This window comes from Osmia bicornis, chromosome 15 (assembly GCF_907164935.1).
Source record: "Osmia bicornis bicornis chromosome 15, iOsmBic2.1, whole genome shotgun sequence".
NCBI classification, from domain to species: Eukaryota; Metazoa; Arthropoda; class Insecta; order Hymenoptera; family Megachilidae; genus Osmia; species Osmia bicornis.
Window position 1 is genome coordinate 653,622 of NC_060230.1, and position 20,661 is coordinate 674,282.

Consider the following 20,661-nt stretch of genomic DNA (forward strand, 5'->3'; position numbering starts at 1 on the left):
ATGATCAAGATTACTTTTTTCACTTTAAAGCACAGCAATATAAGAAAAAAGATAGAAAAATACATAAGATATTAATGGTATTTAATAAATTATCACCATAAAAGCAGAATAAATGAGAAATATGTTATTTTAATTCGCATCTGTATCGACAAAATAGAGTATAAATTTTCAGCTTACGCATTTCTGAACATAATTTGGAAATGATGTCAGAAGTCACGACTCCGGTCTTCTCTTCAACTTTGTCTTCTGTTTTTTGTATTTTTCATACCTAATACACAATTAAAAAAAAATTTTTACACATATTCACATATACGAGCTGCGAATGAGCGCGCGGTCGAGCACAGAAAACGAACGAACTGCGCCCTACCGAAAAAACGAGGAACTAAATTTGTGATCGGTTTTACCTTTTTTGACGTCTAAAATTCAAAATTTGTTCAAACGGTTAGGTAGAACTATGAACAATGCAACTAATTATCCTTCTTGTATTAAAATTGTAAATATTTTACGAATAAGAAAGTTTGGTGAGTCTAACTTATTAAATCAAGTGTAATTTACAACAAAGGTTAATCTTTTCAGCCATCAACAAATGTAAAACAGAGTACTTCGGTTACTATGTTTTCTCAGAATTTTGACATAAAAGAAGCATTAACATTAAACAATGAATTAATATCACTAGCAAATCAAAGATTTGGAGAAGGAAAATGGAATCATACTGTTACTAATCAGTCAATTGGTATATATTCTTATTTTTATTTATCTTTTCTTAATGTTATTAAATTTTCTTAATTATTTCAGATTTTGTTGAATCTTTTATGGGTAAATATATTTGTGGATGTGTCACATTTATTAAAATCCAGTTAAATGATGGAACATTTCATGAAGATATGGGATATTGTTATGCAGAAGGTGATATTAAAGGGTCATCAATATATTCTGCTCGAATTGTATGTTTAAAGTATTTCACTATATTATATTTCTGTATATTATAAACAATAATTTTTCAAATATTACATTTAGGGTTCTGTCACGGATGCCTTTAAAAAAGTATTGTCATGTTTTGGTAATGACCTAGCGCAAGAGATAGAAAAGCTATTCAAAAAGATAACTAATTTTTGGAATATCCAAAAAGAAGATTTGAAAAGTAGGATAAGTCCAGAAGAGAGGATTGAAACATTTAAACCGTGTGCTCAGTCAACTCCACTTATAAGCAATAAGAATGGAGAACATAAAGGTAAATAAAATGTTTACAGAATTTGTTATTCATAAAACCTTAACAATATAATGTGTTTATTATGTACTTTCTAGAAAATAATTGTAAGCCGAAAATTGAAAATGATCAAGAAAAGCAATCAGTAACAAGATCAAAAAGTCCTGTAGAACAAAAAGGACAAACAATGATCCAAACATTTTCAAGATTAAAAAGTTCTACTGAACAGAAAGCACAGTCCATACCTGTAAAAATTACAAATAGTATAAAAGGTCAATTCCAATCTAATGACACAAATTACCAAAAGGAACAAGAACAGAAAAAACAAGATCAAACAGCGGGTAATAGATCTAGTTATAGATGCAGTAATAATGCTTGATATTAAATTTAATATAATTAATTTTAGTAATATCCGAAGAAGAATTGCTACGGTTAGAAAGAAAACGAAGACAAATTGAAAAGCAAGCTGAGTACAAAAGACTTATGAAGGAAAAAGAACAACAGAAGTTTAATGAAAACAGGACACTTAATCCTAAGTATTAATCATTGAATCAAGGTGATACAAATATATACATATGTAAAATATAAACTATATAAACATTAATCTATTTTAATTGTTAAATATTACTATAATTATAATCATGTATTTATATAAAAACAATATACATTTATTTACATGGAAATTTATGTTTAAAATGTTACTCTTGTCTTTTGGGTTAAAAATTAAGGTTATGAATTCCTTGAAACACATTTGAATGTATCGATCACAATTTATTTGAAAGTAATATTTTATTTTAGTAATTATAGGTTGATTTCTATAAAATATTAGAATATAAATCAAGTTTTTTAATATTGAATTAAAAACTGTTTGATATTGTTAGAACAACAACAAAAAATGAAAGGCATGAATCAATATTTTAAAAGTTATGAAGAACTTGATGTAAGTAATATAAATAGTACTTGTTTTATTACATTGATTCAAAGAAAAGATGTAATATTTTTAATTGGAATTTATAGGTACATCAATTAATGTTAAGCGATGAAGCCAGAACTCTTGCTTATAAAAACGCAATAATGAATAGCAAACACATGTTCATTAACAAAGTTGTTATGGATGTTGGTACAGGGACAGGTATGGTTTTGTAATTAACTTTAACGGACTAAAAATTACGTGAATTTTATTGGATTGGTAACTTTAATTTCAGGAATATTATCAATATTTTGTGCACAAGCAGGTGCAAAAAAGGTTTATGCAGTAGAAGCAAGTGATTTAATAAAACTTACTGAGCAAGTTATAATAGAAAACAAATTAAATAATACCATTACACTAATCCATAGCAAGGTAGAAGATATTGATCCAAATGATATAGAAAAAGTGGATGTGATAATTTCAGAATGGATGGGATTTTATCTTGTGCATGAAGGAATGTTGAATTCTGTTCTTTTTGCTAGGAATAATTTTTTAAAAGAAAATGGCACGTTGTTTCCGTGCGTTGCTAAATTATATGCATCACCATGTCAATTACCATCCATGTACGAATTTTGGAACAATGCTTATGGAGTCAGTATGAAGTAATAATCAATATTTTAGTGAAGAAAACTGAAAATTTCATTATTACAATATTTAAAGTCTTTTTGTATTATAGATGTATTGGAGAAGAATACAGGAAAACAAGATCAATGAAACCTGAGATACTACTTGTAAATGAAAAAGATCTTTTAGCTGGAGGTAAATTGTTGGCCTGGTTGGATCTACAATGCATCAGTTTGGAAGAGTTAGATCAACTTGGGGGAGAAGAATACGTTTCTGTCTGTAACAAAGATGGAAGATATCAAGGGATTTGTATTTGGTTTGATGTTGAATTTCCAGATGGATCAGAATTATCTACAAGCCCTTTTTATAAAGCTACTCACTGGAAACAAACTGCTATTGTATTACCTACAGATATAGAAGTAACAAAGGATGAACCTATTGCATTTAAATTAGAGCTAACTAAAAGCAATACTAATCCTAGGCAATATAACATAGAATTGTTACTTTTGGATGCATTTGAAGTTGAACATGAAGTTCCTTGTTCTTGTCACATGACAAAATGCATTGTTATGAAAACATATATAGAAGAAGAACATAATGGACCTGGTGATGAAGATTTAGAAAAGAAGTGATAATTTTTTAAGCTGTTATATTTCATGTAATTTTTTTGTTATAAATATACATATACATGTAAACGTAGACACATGCCATGTGCAATAAACCTAAAGGCGAATTTTCTAGAGCATTATGGTTAATTTACATGTAATTTACATCGCTACATCAACTGACATTCCGACGGATTTTTATGCAATAATAAATAGTTTCATAGAAATGTGTCAGAAACATATTAGAAGAAAATATTCTATCTGTCACTAATTTGACAGTTATTGATATAATACAAAAATCGTATTAGTCATCAAACGTAGAAGACCATCAAACATTGCAATTACAATTGTCATAGTATATGATAGAAAAGATAAGATTATTATAATTTCTTCATACCTTGACCGTACAAATGCGTGCGCAGAGATACTACCGTGTCAAGATTACAGAACGACATAACCTCGAAAACTTTGTAATAGAACCTGCATAGCATATGACATACACTGACATATTTTTCATACGTATCCTTGTTTAATTGTATTTAAAAAATCAGAAGGAAATACAAAATAAAGAAATATGACGACGGAGAATGTAGAAATTGATGCGCTGACGATAAATGGAAGAATGGACGAGGAAGATATTGTAACTCCTTGGGATGTTGAGAGTAAAAATGAGACCGGAATTGACTATGACAAATTAATTAGTGAGTTGTACATAGATTATTCTTCATAAAAAAATATTTTCCTCTTTCGTACATAATATGTATATATATTTGAATGTATGTAATAGTTTTAAAATTCGCTTTCTTTTTGTTTGAGAAAATTTTTCTTTGTTATAGAAAAATTTGGAAGTTCAAAAATTGATGAGGAATTATTGACTAGGTTTGAGAAAATTACAGGGGAAAAACCACATCACTTCCTCAGAAGAGGGATATTCTTCTCTCATCGAGATATGCATACCATTTTAAATCTTTATGAACAAGGAAAATCATTTTACCTTTATACTGGTAGAGGTCCCAGTTCAGATTCTATACATTTGGGGCATCTTGTACCATTCATGTTTTGCAAATGGTTACAAGATGTATTTCACGTTCCATTAGTTATACAGTTAACTGATGATGAAAAAGCAATATGGAAAAATATAAAGGTAGAGGATGCAATTAAGTTGGCCTATAATAATGCAAAGGACATTATTGCTCTTGGATTTAAACCAGAAAACACATTCATTTTTTCCAATTTAGAACATATTGGAAATAATCCTGCATTTTACCAAAATATGATTAGGATCCAAAAAAGTGTAACATTTAACCAAGTGAAAGGTATTTTTGGATTTGGAGATAGCGATCCTATTGGAAAAATTGCATTTCCACCTACTCAGGCTGCTCCTGCAATTTCTGGATCTTTTCCTTTTATATTTAAAAGTGCAAAGGTTCATTGTTTGATTCCATGTGCTATAGATCAAGATCCTTACTTCAGAATGACAAGAGATGTCACACCAAAAATTGGTTATCCTAAACCAGCTCTGTTACATTCTGTATTTTTCCCAGCATTACAAGGCTCTAAAACGAAAATGTCGGCTAGTGATACTAATAGTGCAATATTCTTGACAGACACTGCTAAACAAATAAAAAATAAAGTTAACAAACACGCATTCTCAGGAGGACAAGCTACTATTGAAGAGCATAGACAATTAGGAGGTAACTGTGATGTTGATATAGCGTATCAATGGTTAAGATTTTTTCTAGAAGACGATGAAAAATTAGAGCAACTTAGGAAAGTAAGTTCAAATGAAAATAAAGGTGTTTTCCAAAATATATTTATATGATGTACAAATATCTGTAATGAACGTACGTAAATACAATACAATAACTCTATTTTTCAGGGCTATACTAGTGGAAAAATTTTAACAGGAGAACTTAAAAAAGAATTAATTAATGTCCTACAACCTTTGGTTGCTGCACATCAAGAAACTAGAAATAAATTAACTGATGAAACAGTTAAACAATACATGATTCCTAGAGATCTTGGTTTTGTAACAAAGTAGTTACATAAGAATTACGTGTTTTGTATATAAAATACAGAAACTCCATTCTCATCAATTTATTTAATTTTATTTATTTTCTAGCAGCATATTAATAATTGTTCATTTAAAAAGTTTATTTTTCAAATTGTGATGGTGCATTAAATTGCTTTTCTAAAAATACACGCATTGTACTTATATTTGTAATCCTTAAAATATACTTTATTTGATAATGTTTTAAAAATATATATTTAATCTTTGTATATTAATAATGTATATTATAAAAATATTCAAATAACTATATTCATGATATTCCAAATTTATATAAAAATATAAAAGCATTAGTATTACTGTTTGTAAGTAAGCAGAAATAATCTTAAATATGTTATGCAAAAAAAGGAAAAATTTTTAATAAAATGTAGCCATGTATTCAAGAGTAATAACTGTTTACGATGTTATATACCTACAAAACAATCATCATCATTACAAAATGTAATTATCTGATGTAATAAGAATTCAATAATACGATGAAATCGATAAAAATTCATTATAATACATTTCGAAATCTAAATACGTATTTACAAATGTCCAAATTTAAACAACGTTTACTGGCTACGACAATGCTGATAAACAGAGCATAATCAGTGACAGTATGTACAATTTATCATCGAGCAAAAACTTCATGTTTTTGTTTATATATTTCTTGGTGAGAGTTAATTCCAGTATCGCGCGCAAGTTAATTTTACTTTGGGATCCTATATGATTGCCCAGGCTTGAGCGGAAATCGTGGGCATTTGATTGGCAGATCGTGACGCCATGAGACATGCTATTAATAACCGACGCATGCGCAGATATTTTCCTAGTGTATATCCGCCATTCATGCAAGTCGATTTCGTTAGTTCTGTGTGTTGAGCCTATGAGCCTAGCAAAAGAACAATGATAATATTTAGTCACGATCTTCCTACGTAAGTTTCATAAATATGTAGACTGAGCGTATAAACTATTTTAGTCGCAATATTTGGCACTGCCAAATAGTATCTCATTAAAATCCGACATAGCTTACGCGTAGCGAGGATTTTCAATTCCTGTATTCGATTAATTCACGACATTTGCGGGACTACTGTTATAATTACATATTGAATGTAATTCCATAAATTTCTAATCATTTCGTTTATACAAATATCCCCTTGTTTCATTTTCAAATATTTTCGTCACGAAAACTATTTTGTACGTTACGTTCGGTGTATAAGCAGTGTTATGTTTTAATTATCTATTTTCTGTACTTAAATCACGATTATAACTACAAGATAAATCATTTTTGCATCACGTCACATAATGATAATTGAAAATGAAATTTTAATATTGTAACATAGACATATTATTTTCCATCTAGTTTAAAATTATATTATTGAAAAGAAACAATATTTTTGATACACATTACATCATTCCCTATTTTAGCAGCATGTAAAAATTATACATTTCTTTATTTTTTTATATTATTGTTATTTTAGGTAAAACTTAGAAAAAGTGTTATTCGAACGATCAGTTAAAAAATGCTGGTCAAATAATATTTAAAAGGAGTAAATTAATTAAGCTGAGGCAGCAGATATCAAATATATACTATGGGGTCACTTTTGGATACTCCAAAAACAGATAAATACAATGAACATGGTGCTGGCAATGGATTACGTTATGGAGTTGCCAGCATGCAAGGCTGGAGATCGGAGATGGAAGATGCTCATAGAGCCATAACTGGTTTGAAAGGTGGTCTCTCAGATTGGAGTTATTTCGCAGTGTTTGATGGGCACGCAGGTGCGTCAGTATCAGCTCATAGTGCAGAACATTTGTTAGAATGTATAATGCAAACGGAGGAATTTAAAGCTGAAGATGTAGCCAAGGGAATTCATTCGGGTTTTCTTCGATTGGATGATGAAATGAGAGAGTTACCAGAGATGAGTTCTGGCACGGAAAAATCTGGTTCAACAGCTGTTTGTGCATTTATATCTCCCAGAAATATATATATAGCCAATTGTGGCGATTCTCGAGCCGTACTTTGTCGAGCAGGAGATCCAGTTTTCTCCACGCGAGATCACAAACCTGTCTTACCAGCCGAAAGAGAAAGAATTCAAAATGCTGGTGGTAGTGTAATGATTCAAAGAGTTAATGGAGCTTTAGCTGTTTCTCGCGCATTGGGCGATTATGAGTACAAAAATTTAAAAGATCGAGGCCCCTGTGAACAGTTAGTGTCCCCAGAACCAGAAATATTTGTTCGAGATAGAGATGATGAACACGATGAATTTCTAGTTTTAGCGTGTGATGGTATTTGGGATGTAATGAACAACGAAGATCTATGTAATTTTATACATTCAAGGTTGCTGCTTACTGATGACTTAGAAGCAGTTACAAACCAGGTTATAGACACCTGTCTTTATAAGGTAATGATGTCTAAAGCTTTTTATACCTCTTCATTAAAAGTTTCTTACTGTTAATGTTAACATTTTCAATGCTAAAAATATTTCAATTTAGCTGTGCTGAAATTTTATCAAATATAAACACAAAATATATATGTATACAAATTTTTCATATATACCTTTGTATTCGAAAATTTAATTGATAGATATTATTGAAGTATTATGAAATATTAATTTATCACTTATATAATTAGATAAAAAATAATATACTACAATTTTTAGCAATTATTACCATAATGATAACACATGTCATTAAATATTTTACTGTGAATAACGTCCTGTTTTTATCTTCTATTTTGTTTCTTTCTCTTTTATGTCAATAATTTCATGAATATCTCTCGCTGACCACTTATGAATATTAGAGGATATTTTATTAAATTGTTTTCAACAATTATTGATTGTGTTCAAAAATTTTAATTTATACTAAGAAATAGGGAGTATTTTTTTGAAATAATTATTTATAATTTACTATAGATAGTTGTTTTATTTTATTGTAGGGTAGCAGAGATAACATGAGTATAGTTTTGGTAACGTTTCCTGCTGCTCCAAAGCCAAGCCCAGAAGCTCAAAAAAAAGAAGCCGAGTTGGAAATGGCCATTGAAAGGAGAATCAAAGGTTCATTATCATATCCATATTCACATCAATTATATTCTCTCTGTTGTTGCATTAATATGAAATCACATTATCATACGCATACTTGACATTCTGACAACTCTTAAAGAGTGCCAATTTATATTATATTTAATATTTCATATTCTGGTCTTTGAGATGATACAATACTTGCAAGTACAAAAACATTTTATCTCGTATATAAAATATGAAACTTACAGACAAGTTCTTAATTCATAATTAAACGTTTCTATGTGTTCCAGTATAACTATAAACATACACTGTCAAAATTATCTTTTAACACTTCGTTTTCTATAATAGAATGCATAACATAATTCATTATTTAGACTTCATTAAATTGTGCAATCTATATTATAGAAACATTGAAATACATATTTAATATGTATTTTACTTTATTTAGTCAAATCTTGAAGTGTGTTCTAAGTAAATACCACATACTCGTTGTACCTTACATGTCCCTCTCTAATTTCTTGAAGAGGGCTGTGTATATGTATGTATATATATACATATATGTTTCTGTTATGAAACTGTGAAAACTTATTCTTGTCCAGTGGATGTATTTTCATACTCATCTATTTAAATAATTATATTTTGTGTCAATTTGTTATTTATAATTACTAATTTTCAATGCAATTACTAATTATAAGTAACAATTGAAATGTAAACAAATATAATACTACTAAAGTGTTGGCCAAATTCTAAGTATTCTAATAATCATATTTGTGCAATATAAAATTACGTATAAAATATGTCCAAGAAGAAATTGAACTGCACTTTTATGATATCTGTAGTATCCCAGAAAAGTGGAAAACGTATTTCTATACTAGCCTTTTCAAATAATAACTGAAATTGATTTAAATTTTACTCATTTTTATCATTCATAGTATTAATGTGTGAATATTACGGAATATATACTTTTCATCTAATATGAATTTTAATTCTCTCAATCTTCAATTATGGGGTTGTATTTCATTGTATTGTTGTCAGTTTTCCCAATAATAATATATATAGTAATATGTATATAAGTATAAAATTTAAAAAAGCAACTATTAAAATATATTTTAAACAATTTATATAGAATAGTTGAATGGATGTTTTTCAAATATCTGTAAATCTATATAATATTTAACAATTCCTGTTTTAACAACTACTAAGTTATCGATAAAACAATAATGCACAGTTTTTAAATAATTGTCAGCAATATATTAACATTACAGTATTATATTAGAGTCATATCAGTTGCATATCCTATTTATACTGTTAAAATGATAGAAAAATGATAAATATGTTAATAGTGTTAGTCTTCCCCTTTATCAAATTGTATTAATTGTTTGTCCTCTTATTAAACTCTTTTAACACCAGAAATTATTTTTTCTTAAAAATGCATTCCACCCTTGGAGTTGGTATTTTTTTAAACATTTTTGTAAGTAAAATTTCTATTTAAAAGTTGTTTGTTCCTCTTTTCAAGTATTAAAATGATATTACAGGTAGGTGAATAGTTGCTTATGAAAGTTTGAAACTATCCCATTATATTTTTGTTGTTTCCCTTCAATAATACATTTCTTATGGAGGAACATTGCAACAAACATATAAGTTGGAAAATATATATTATCAATTCCAATGGTGGATAAGTTTTAAAAACAAAACTATACAAATATTTGTAACAATGTATCTACTTAAGACCGGATGATATTTTTAGGCCTTCCATAAGAAATGTACTAAAGCGCCGTTAACATTTCCAGTCCTAAGTAGATGCATGTATTTTAATTATTTTATTATTATTCATTACATAAGGCACTGTATAAATAATATCATATAACAAATATGATATTATATAAGCACAATATATTTAATAGCAGTAGAGAAATTTATTTATGACATTAATTAAATTTCTTAATAATAACATGTTCTTTTATATTTGTAGAAATAGTTGCTGAACAGAAGGATGAGAATGAATTTGATTTTTTGAAATTGCTGCAACTTCTCATGGACCAAGATTTTCCTAATTTACCTCCTGGTGGTGGTCTTTCAGCTAAGTATGTATAATTATGAATTTTTTAAATTTTAGTTTGAAAGAAAAAATATGAGTTTTGTTTCATAGAATTAGTACAAAATTATAAGGTTAGTATATCTAAGACTAAAAGTAGTTTATCATTTTTGGCTTAGCTCCAAAAATTAAATCCATCTAAAATCTATCATTTATATAATAATTTAATTTTCATAAAATGTACAAGTAGAAATATTTTGAAAATTTTCTAACGCATTGCTATAGAGAAATAATTGTAACTTTTTAATACTTTTTTACATTTAAATTGATGTATTTATTTTGACATATAAATTTGTTTCTTTTCAGACAACCTTTCATTGAACAAGTGTTTCGGGAAGTATGCCCCAACCGAGCGGATAGTGTAAGTCTTGGATACGATTTCCCTTCGATATAACTAACCTTTGACTTTTTACTGCATCAAATGTACAACTATAATCATTAGACATGTTCCATAATCATAACGATGCAGATACTATCAGAAATATCTTTATTTTATTGATCTCTCCTGATGTAAAAAAAAAAGAGATTCGTTTTAAACTACAACAGAAGTACACTGGTATATTATAAAGTAAATATTATCTAAACTAAAGTCTGCCATTAAACATGTGCAGCCTTAAATTCCTGCAGTGTGTTGTTGTTGGTAAAAATGAATTAGTTTAACAAAAAAAAAAAAAAATACACTTAAAAATTATGAATTACTATACATTCACCCATTCGGAAAGATTGATTAATTAATTTTCTAAATTTTAAATTATTTCATGTATCCTATGAAAGAAAATAACAAATGTTGAGTTTGCTTCTGGAATTATTTCATCAGAAATAAAATTTATAGTGTAATGTTACTTAAGTAAGGGGTTCAGTAAAACTGTATAAAAATCATTAATTTTGCATATTTGATAATATTATAAAAATATTTGTTTTGTTATCATTTAATTTGCAGTGCAAGTAACATAAAAACAGTTAATAATATGTTTATTGTTTATTGTACATTATTTCTTTTCTAAAAGATATTTTGAAATGAACAAGTTAAAAAGTATAAATATTATATAACATTTAGTCACTAAAAGATATTTCTTCATATGTTCCACTGCATAATTTGAAAAAAAAAATATATATATACATATATATATATATATATATATATATATATATGTAATGAGCTCAGTACATTCTACAGCTGATTCTAATTGGTATTGGTATTGATGGGATGGTTTTCACAATTATCACTATCTATTGTTGGATTTTATAAATTCTTCATCCAAGGAGTAAAAAAATGTTTATATTACAGTTATAAGCAGAGGATTTAGATGTATTCTACTGAGAATATGTGCAAATATAGTATATGAAAAACTAGATAAAGTGAACAACTATCTTAAATTACATGTATTAATGTGGCTTAAGCGGATTGAATTTTATAATCCTCTTTTGATTTGTATGAAATTATTAAAGTGAAAAAAGAAACTTTCTAATATTTCTAAATAACAATTTTCGTACAAACTAATATTATTTCTTTGGAAATTCATATCACTCACAAGTCTAGATTTTCATTCAAATAAATACTTGGTAGAATATTTATATCGTATCCTCTTGCTATGTTGATAAAAAAAAATGCATAATATTACTATAAACAACTATATATTTTTGTAGTTCTAGAAAACTTGCGCTCAGAATAATCATTCTGAGGTCAGTTTTTCATACTCTTCCTTTAAAAAGAAGTTTTAAGTATATTTATATGACTGTTCATTCTTTGTTTCAGAACATCTCATATTTTTTACACTAGAAGAGTAGAAAAACTGATCATTTAGTTTTAGAAATATATCAATATTATGTATGTACATAAAAACTGTGTCCAGGAAACTGTGTATTAATATTTTATACAAATCAGTTTTAAAGTCAAGCAGTAGGATTGTAGTAAGGAGGCCTTGATTTTAGTTTCTTAAGGTAATATTGTACGTTAAATTACATTATTTGTATTTGACTTTAATAAGGTAACCGAATTTGAGGTAAAATTATTTAGTTAATAAATTTCATAGAGTCTGGAAATTTGTAATTGTTCAAAACAGTACAATTTAAAAAGTAATGGATATAAAAATTTTATATAAGTTTTAAGTAAAAAAAAAAAGAGGTGGAAAATGCAAGTTTCAGATTTTACTCATCATATAAATATAATGCAGAACAAGTAAGTATTGTACTTAAGATATATTTATCAAACTAGTATATTATTAATCTTCTGAGAATATTAAATATTCTTGTAAATAGAATACTTAAAACGGTTAATGAAGCGATTTATATCAGGTAATCATACATTTATTTTCTTTACCTTTTCACGTGATTAATTTTATACTTCCAAAAATTCCCCATTTGTTGTAACATAGAAACTATGTGTCAAGGCCATCCTCAAATATAAAAATCTAGCATATGTATACCAAAGTATATATTACCGTTCCTGGTTAAACAAGTCCTGAAATTAACTAAAATTAACAATCTATTTTCGTTTTAAAGAGTAATATATTAAAGTAAATAACAAATTCCATACATAGAGTTATCTTCTCTATTTTTACTAATAACGGTGTATGGAATATATAAAAGTAGTAATATATTTTACTGGTACGCTAAATCATTTATAGGTTTTGCTCAGACATGAATTATCCCTGTGCACATATTTCAAAATATAAAAGTTATAACATATGGCTTAATAAGTCATAACAAGATATTGAAGATATACAATTTTTTTTTTCATATAGAATTAATTAAAAATAAAAGTCATGAAGTAGTTTAATGATATTTAATTCATCATGCCTTGGCTATCACATACCCGTATTACTAAAATATATGTATTAAAATTTCAAATTCATATCCTACTATTACTGAAATACCTGTGTACTTTAATTAAGAAGTGAACTATTTTAGCTTCATACGTATGATTAAGAGTTTACTACTACTCTCTCATTTGCATATATATTTGAAAATTAATGGTAGCAAAAATAACAATAATCATGCTGATATTAATAGTAGTAATCGCTGTGGTCATGAAAATAAATTCAAAGTGCATTTTTAATATGAGTTTCTACTGCTTTTCATTATTATTTGTTTGTAGTCCTTTTCTGCTGTTCTTATTTTGACCAAGTCTATAATATTACAAAATCGAGACGATAGTAACTATTCGTCTTCTTTAAATTTAGTACTTAAAGCGGACTTGGTAATAGTGTTATGCAGAATGGGACTATCAGTTAATATATATAGTATAAAATATGTACAACATTTAAAGTTTAAAAAAGTAGTAGCTTCGGTTCTTTTTGTACATATTAATTTTTGCTTTTTTTTGTGTGTGTGTGTTTTTGAAATTGAACTTTGCTTCCAAAAATTTCTGGCATAATAACTTAACAATGATAGAAATAGTTGCAGTATTCGGTTGAAAAATTAACATTTCATAAATCATACATAGTGTGTATAAAATGGACAGATTTTTGTAATGTGTGTACCTGAATTGTGTTAGTTTTCAAATAATCGTGTAAGTTGTTTTTAATATGCGAGAATGATAGAGAAAACTTAAATATTTAAATAATTTACAGTCTTTTTCCTGATTTACACATAATATTATTCTAAAGTACATATAACTTTTAATATATTTTTAAAGTTTTATCAAATTGATTTCTTCATTATCGTAATACACCCCTTTCATATCCCATTTTTATTGTTTAGATCAGATTACAACAATATTCAAGTCCTTTCCTGCAGTCCAAGCTGAATTATTCAATCTCTGATCTTAATAATAACTGTTAGTATTCCAACATGCTTGTACGTGTACAATATTAGACTTTTTTTGCAAGATACAAAATATAAAACTAAGATACATTTGATCTGCTATTCTAATAATTAAATTCAAAGGTATTTTGATATACATATATAATTGCTTTTGATTTTTTAACATTATCATGCACCTATAACGTTTGTGTAAATCAATAGTGCAATTGAAGATTCCTTCTTACATTTCTTAAGAGGCAATTAATGTTCTTATATATATGCGTGTGTAAATAAAGGATCCTCCCCTTTCTTTTTCTTATTAATATTAATTTTCATAGTGTAGTGCATAACTGAACTGTTGAATAGCTTTGAGATGTGATATAATTGATATTGTGCATAGTTATTATCTATTTTGGATGACAAATGTATCTAAATCTTAACTGTAATACTTCAACTGATTAATTTAACACCAATGACATTACAAAAACGTTATCTTAATGTTTGTTTAACATGTACATTTACATAATTGTATGTGAATCTATATAAGTATGTAAATGTAAATAATGTGTACTTGTAAATAATTGCAGAGAATTATTAAGATCATGTAATAAGTACATATTTTGTACTGAGGATATTAATATTTCAAATTCCAGTATAAAAAAAAGAAAATCAGTTTATGTACACAACTATCATATATGAATTAACTGATATTTATTTATGTTATTGTATATAATATACATAATTAAAAAAATATTTTATGAGTATAATTGTTCTTTTGATAAATAGATATCTGTGGTTTGTGAATTTTCATTTGTATTATCTTGCAAAACGTAATTCCTTAAACAAGTACTATATTCTTCCATTTTCTACTAATTGAAATTTTGGATATCTTTTGTTTTTTAAATTACAAATTATAATTTTTTTAACAAATATAATATGACTTTGAGTACAATAGTTTACAATATTGTTCAGGAATTTATTTTAAAACGAGTATATTTAGTTCTTGCTAGTATTTCAAAAGTAATTTTTAATTATGATAAATTTATTTTTCTCAGCTTTAAAATGGTGTCAATTGTAACTGTATTTTTCTAAATTTTTTATGTGCATATTACTGTTTTAATTAAAATATTAAGCAAAAACTTTTCAATACTACTTAAACAATTAATTTCAATAAATAAATATGAGAATTTAACAAGTCAAATATGAATTTGTAATTCGCTAAAACTATACTTATAAAAATGTGTTTTATGATTGTGCTGTAAACTACAATAATTCTAACAATTCCAAACCATATGTTAAATTAAATAGAAAATATAACATATTTTTTAATACACTTCAATTATATTATGTATTTAATATAATACTCTAATACTTCAAGAGTGTAAGTATTTAATGCATTTTATATTTTCAGTTGATGGTATATGGTGTATTTGCTACTTTAATATTGAAATATATTTTAAGAACTAATTTAAGGATTAATGATCTTTCTATATTTCTTAAAATATTAATACAGTACAGATACTTTATAGGGAAATATTAGAAAGAACGCTGTTTTAATAATAAGTATTTAAATGTGAAAAAATACATTAATACAAAAATTAAAATACTATATAATGATGTGCTTACAGAATTCTCAGACCAGTTAGTGTACACAATATGTATACAATTTGATACATGTGGTATACAATAAACTGGCCAATCCAAAAGTCATGAAAGTGAGATACCAAACAACAAGAACTACAGAAGAGTACAACACGAAGAAAGACTGTGTGGAATGGTAATTGAATAATCTTACAGGCATATTACATTTCTGATTAAAACAATTCTGAAAGTCTTATCGCATTGTAATGTTAAATTTAGTTACAAAATTTATTGTACAAAGCATTTTATTTTTAAAAAGAAAAGGGTAAACAAATTTTTGATCAAGTTCTCTATAGCCATATATCATAGGTTTTTATTTTGAACATATAGTTAATGTTGTATATTATTATCTTTTTACTCAATAAATATTTATCAAATACATTTTATCTGTTCTTCATTATTTGTATAATCTAAAACGTGTGAAGCATGTGAAATTTATTATCCTGAAGTAAAAAATAGAAGAGATTATAATTTATTCAATATATATATTGTAATAACTTTGTTTAGATAAAACATTTATTTTACATTAATATATAAATGCTCTCTATACTCTACACCAATAATTTGTATTTACATTGTTTATTATATATACTGTATTTTGTAAATGTTAAATTACGTATTGTACCTTAAGAACTAGATTCGAAATTTTTATTTTTATTGAAGCACATTAATTATGTGCTATTGGATTTTGTTACTCTCATATCTCTTATATCCATTATGTACTATTTACAAATTTGTGCAGCTTTGTTGTTCGAGATTGTAATTAATATCTAACATCATGTATTATTTTCATAAAATCATCCTGTCTCTATAACTTACAAAATAATCTTTTACAAAATCGAATATATGTAAAATTATTTAATGAAATACATCTATACATATCCACTTATTCGCACAGGAAATACTCTTACACCTTTATCCTATTTCAAACTTCATAATTTGATGTTTTGTATATAGAAAAAAAAAGAACTTTACACAGAAAATATACCGTACTTACTAGTAAATGATATATTTAACAACCAACAAATTACAGCAGTTTTTCATTTATTATGTAATTATAAAAAATTGAACATTAATGTTTGTCAAATATATAAAATAAAAATTTTTATATTTGAATTACAAGTAAAACGTTCAATAATATATAATAAGTGTATACCAAATATTGTTTAAAATTAAATGAAAAATTCTATTGAGAAAATTTCACTTACAATAATTACATAACGTTTTGTAGCAACTGTACTATTTCAATGAATTCATGCTCCAATAACAACATAGATGCTGCCTTTTTTTTCTTTCCAAAACCTTTAACAATGTTTTAAATACAAAATTTCATACGTATAACTCTTAATTTTAATTCAGTGTGTCACACGTTGTTTGGTGTGAAGTATGTATAAAGTATTCAACAGGTCGTATTTATGTAATATACATATAATAAAAAATATATGTGTAACATGGTATAATATCTACATAAAGATAGCACAATTCTTAAAACGTCATTTTGCAACACTTTTGAAATTTATTTAAATAGGTTTAAGTAACAAACTTTTCACTTAATTTATCCAAATGTGTGCTTCATAGAAGAACGAAATATCATAAGACTTACAATATTACATTAAAACCGCTAATAATTTAAAAATACATAGACTGTAGTGGTAGTAATGGCATTTTTAATGTAAAAAAGCACTTTATGTATATATTAACAAATACATAATCACATGAAGTGCGGTGAGCATAAAAAGGGCAGTCATTTTAAACTCACGTATGTCTTAAGAAGAATATTGACAAACAGTTATTGAAAATGTAAACGTCCAAATATCAAGTTTGTACATTTACAAAATTTGTACCAAAAAAAAGTATGATCTTTAAGTCTATCATGAGCTAAAAAAATATTTGGAATTATATTACAAGTAACACAAATTAATATATTGCATAAATAAGTAAAAATAAACTAATCTTCAGATCTTACAAAATCTTTCATGGCGAAATTGAACTATTTCACGTTTCATATATGAATTAAGAAATTCATACATATATTTACAGCGTGCTATACTTTTAAAACAGATAACTCTGTATTTCTTTGACACATTGTCAGTATTTGTGTCTTTTGATACATACGATATTACATATGCAGTTACGGTTTGTATAAAACAAAGTTTGTTAATTGAATAAAACAGTCTATTTGTTTGTTGTCCATCCACGCCAAATAGAGGCTATACTTGCTGCAGCACTTGTAACTAAACCACCAGCAACACTCTGATTCACTTGCATACTAGAAGATTGTTGACTAATCATTGCACCAGGAATGGGAACTGCCATTTCAGGACAAGCAACATTTGGTACCTATAAAACGAAACATTCATGTAAAATATGTTTTACATCCAATGAAAATAACTTAAAAAAAACAAAACGAAAAAAAAAACTTACAGCCTCCCATTCCCAATTAAAAGCATCTTCTTCTTCATCCGAAGCAGAATCATCACTATTCTCTAAATCTGGAACTAATTGACTGTGCAATTGTGCTACAATATTTGGATCAACTTCCATTGGGCCAATTCTATAGATAGGTAAATAATGATATAAACTGTTATCTTTATCTATTTGCAAATGTATCTAGTAATTTACCTTCCAAGATCACTGATTTCAGTATTGAGGAGGTGCATCAGATTTTGCAGAGTATGCATTGGATGTAAAACTGTAATATTGGTATTTTGTGTAAAACATAAATGTAATACATTGCTATTAAGTCTTGCTACTTTTCTCGCAAACTTTTGATCTGACATTTCGTTTCCACAAAATTCCCTGAAAAGTATTGGAAATTAATTATAACTTTTTTGTTTCCTATTCTATAAAATAACAATTTAATTACTTGACGCATACCCATAAGCAAGTTTATATGGCAGCCTTACATTAACGTAATAAGCGATAATATTAACCAATTGTGTAGCATAAGTTAAAGCAGCACTGATATTATATGCCGGATTGTGCATTGCGGTTTCTTTATTCGCACCTGGTACTCCGTCTTTATTTGCTGCCACTAAACCAATAAATGAATATTTACCAAATGGTTTACTAAAATAAAATCAGGTAAATTTGAAGTAATATATACCCCATAAAGAATAAGCACTGTAATCACCGGTTCCTGGTAAAGTTGGCGCGACTATGCGATGTTGAACTTCTAAAGCATTATCTGTATCATTAATCCATCTTCCTCTAACGTATGAGGTTCCAGATGCATCTGCTAATGCACAAGTTACAACATCTGAACTAGCGTCTTCCTCGCTACTACATAAACTAAAACGAAATTAATATTTTCTCACTAATGTCTATTAACAAAAAATTATTTTAGACACAAACTGAACAGATTATTACCTCCTATTAGGTTGCACTTTAGATAATGGAAAAATATATTGAATCAATTGTTTAGCAGCAATTCTAATGACTTTCTTTAATTGCTGCCTCTTTCTATCTACAGCCTGCCTTTGTTTCTCTTGTTTTATTATCAAACCAACAACATAACGATGTAATTCTTCTACTCGTTCTTCATGTCTGGGTAATCTAAGTGCTAACTGAGAATTTACATCTTTGAGAACATTTAAACGTTGGTTACCTGTGCATCATTAAAATTCTTATAATATAATATTCAATTAATAATTGTACAGTTATATGCAAATTAAAATATACCTCTATTTATACTTTGTCTGGTTTCACTTACTAGTGACTGGAGCAACCTAACTCTTTCCTTACAAGTATTTATATCACATATCTGCAAATTTCAAAGATTTACAAATATATTATTATATAAGGATTTTAGTTTCACTGATTTTAAATATTTTATTATTATAAAATACCAATCTATCCCGTTGCTTATGTTTCTCAAGAGCTTTCATGCATTTTTCTTCCAACTGAGCCCTTGCAGCTTTCAACCGTAGAAGTCGCAATTGTTTATCTGCAAATCTATAAAAATATAATTTATTAGAAATAATATTTTACATTCAATTATCATTATATTACCTACAAATTTTTAAACAAACAACCTTCATAATAAAACATGTTTCATGTCATTAATAAAAAATAAGAATGTATTTAGAATTTAGAGGAAATAAATGATTTAGGTAGTATTTAAATTTATGTATATAAAAATAAATGAATAATAATCACGTAAATGATAAACATATATTTACCGTTCGGAATAAACAGAAGTTGAATGGATAAAATCACCATTTTGAATGCACTGACGACAATAAAAAATTCGACGACTATTATGGCACAGTGGACACTTTAATAAATTAACGCTTAAACGACTTGAAACATCTTCCAGCTCAGAGGAAAGCTGAAAATCTGCAGGTGCTGTACAAGATCCTTCGGAACTGCTTGTCGCCATAACCAAGAACAAGAACAATAAGCTTTCGTCTGTCTGTTGTCACTCATCAGCTGATTTGATATTTACTTGTAATCTCCCGCCACTCGGTGCATGATATTATTTTTATCACCAATTTTTATTTTCATATTTATTTTTATTGCACAGACACGATACAATTTTACAGAAAATTTTCATACAATTTGATGAGTAATCGTTGAATTATGGAAAAAACAAACTTAAATCTTAACTTATGTATTTCATAGTTGTACCGTGATAGCAATCATCTTGGTAAAAATACCGTTGTGTATTGTATGTATGTATGTAATACATACGAGATAACAGGAGGCAAACATATATATGTATATATACACACACATCCACATTTGAAAAAATATTTATAAATAC

At 27.1% G+C, this 20,661-nt stretch overlaps 5 protein-coding genes across 12 annotated transcripts; 4 read left to right on the plus strand and 1 right to left on the minus strand.

Annotated features, from left to right (window-relative positions):
- The first annotated feature begins 380 nt into the window (after positions 1-380).
- Positions 381-2,050, plus strand: LOC114872871 (DNA repair protein RAD52 homolog). Of its 3 annotated transcripts, none has more exons than XM_029180584.2 (6): positions 381-493; positions 577-733; positions 796-944; positions 1,018-1,231; positions 1,306-1,548; positions 1,614-2,050. In XM_029180584.2, the coding sequence occupies exons 1-6, from the start codon at positions 455-457 to the stop codon at positions 1,748-1,750; spliced, it is 939 nt and encodes a 312-aa protein (XP_029036417.1). In that variant the 5' UTR covers positions 381-454; the 3' UTR covers positions 1,751-2,050. The 3 variants fall into 3 exon arrangements, with proteins under 3 accessions (XP_029036417.1, XP_046144757.1, XP_029036418.1); XM_029180585.2 differs by having other exon boundaries at positions 429-521; XM_046288801.1 differs by lacking the exon at positions 577-733 and having other exon boundaries at positions 381-521.
- Positions 2,051-2,102: 52 nt separating this feature from the next.
- On the plus strand, positions 2,103-3,486 carry LOC123987626 (probable protein arginine N-methyltransferase 6.1). Its single transcript, XM_046288954.1, has 4 exons — positions 2,103-2,147; positions 2,225-2,339; positions 2,413-2,779; positions 2,854-3,486. The coding sequence occupies exons 1-4, from the start codon at positions 2,103-2,105 to the stop codon at positions 3,371-3,373; spliced, it is 1,047 nt and encodes a 348-aa protein (XP_046144910.1). The 3' UTR covers positions 3,374-3,486.
- Positions 3,487-3,579: 93 nt separating this feature from the next.
- On the plus strand, positions 3,580-5,546 carry LOC114872869 (tryptophan--tRNA ligase, cytoplasmic). Of its 2 annotated transcripts, XM_029180577.1 has the most exons (4): positions 3,580-3,816; positions 3,898-4,047; positions 4,183-5,120; positions 5,226-5,546. In XM_029180577.1, the coding sequence occupies exons 2-4, from the start codon at positions 3,921-3,923 to the stop codon at positions 5,385-5,387; spliced, it is 1,227 nt and encodes a 408-aa protein (XP_029036410.1). In that variant the 5' UTR covers positions 3,580-3,816; positions 3,898-3,920; the 3' UTR covers positions 5,388-5,546. The 2 variants fall into 2 exon arrangements, with proteins under 2 accessions (XP_029036410.1, XP_029036409.1); XM_029180576.1 differs by having other exon boundaries at positions 3,580-4,047.
- A 677-nt stretch (positions 5,547-6,223) lies between these two features.
- LOC114872870 (protein phosphatase 1B-like) lies at positions 6,224-16,277 on the plus strand. 4 transcript variants are annotated; one of them, XM_029180582.2, is made up of 6 exons: positions 6,224-6,328; positions 6,875-7,798; positions 8,332-8,449; positions 10,389-10,500; positions 10,818-10,872; positions 15,884-16,277. In XM_029180582.2, the coding sequence occupies exons 2-6, from the start codon at positions 6,986-6,988 to the stop codon at positions 15,899-15,901; spliced, it is 1,116 nt and encodes a 371-aa protein (XP_029036415.1). In that variant the 5' UTR covers positions 6,224-6,328; positions 6,875-6,985; the 3' UTR covers positions 15,902-16,277. The 4 variants fall into 4 exon arrangements, with proteins under 4 accessions (XP_029036415.1, XP_029036414.1, XP_029036412.1 ...); XM_029180581.1 differs by lacking the exon at positions 15,884-16,277 and adding an exon at positions 12,268-13,569; XM_029180579.2 differs by lacking the exon at positions 15,884-16,277 and having other exon boundaries at positions 10,818-11,480.
- A 1,112-nt stretch (positions 16,278-17,389) lies between these two features.
- LOC114872991 (beclin 1-associated autophagy-related key regulator) lies at positions 17,390-20,537 on the minus strand. Of its 2 annotated transcripts, none has more exons than XM_029180798.2 (9): positions 20,078-20,537; positions 19,745-19,850; positions 19,578-19,659; positions 19,266-19,503; positions 19,030-19,187; positions 18,774-18,930; positions 18,519-18,695; positions 18,321-18,450; positions 17,390-18,236 (listed from the first exon to the last, which is right to left on the minus strand). In XM_029180798.2, exons 1-9 carry the CDS (start codon positions 20,275-20,277, stop codon positions 18,072-18,074), a joined length of 1,413 nt encoding a protein of 470 aa, XP_029036631.1. In that variant the 5' UTR covers positions 20,278-20,537; the 3' UTR covers positions 17,390-18,071. The 2 variants fall into 2 exon arrangements, with proteins under 2 accessions (XP_029036631.1, XP_029036630.1); XM_029180797.2 differs by having other exon boundaries at positions 19,003-19,187; positions 20,078-20,536.
- Between the last annotated feature and the right edge of the window lie 124 nt (positions 20,538-20,661).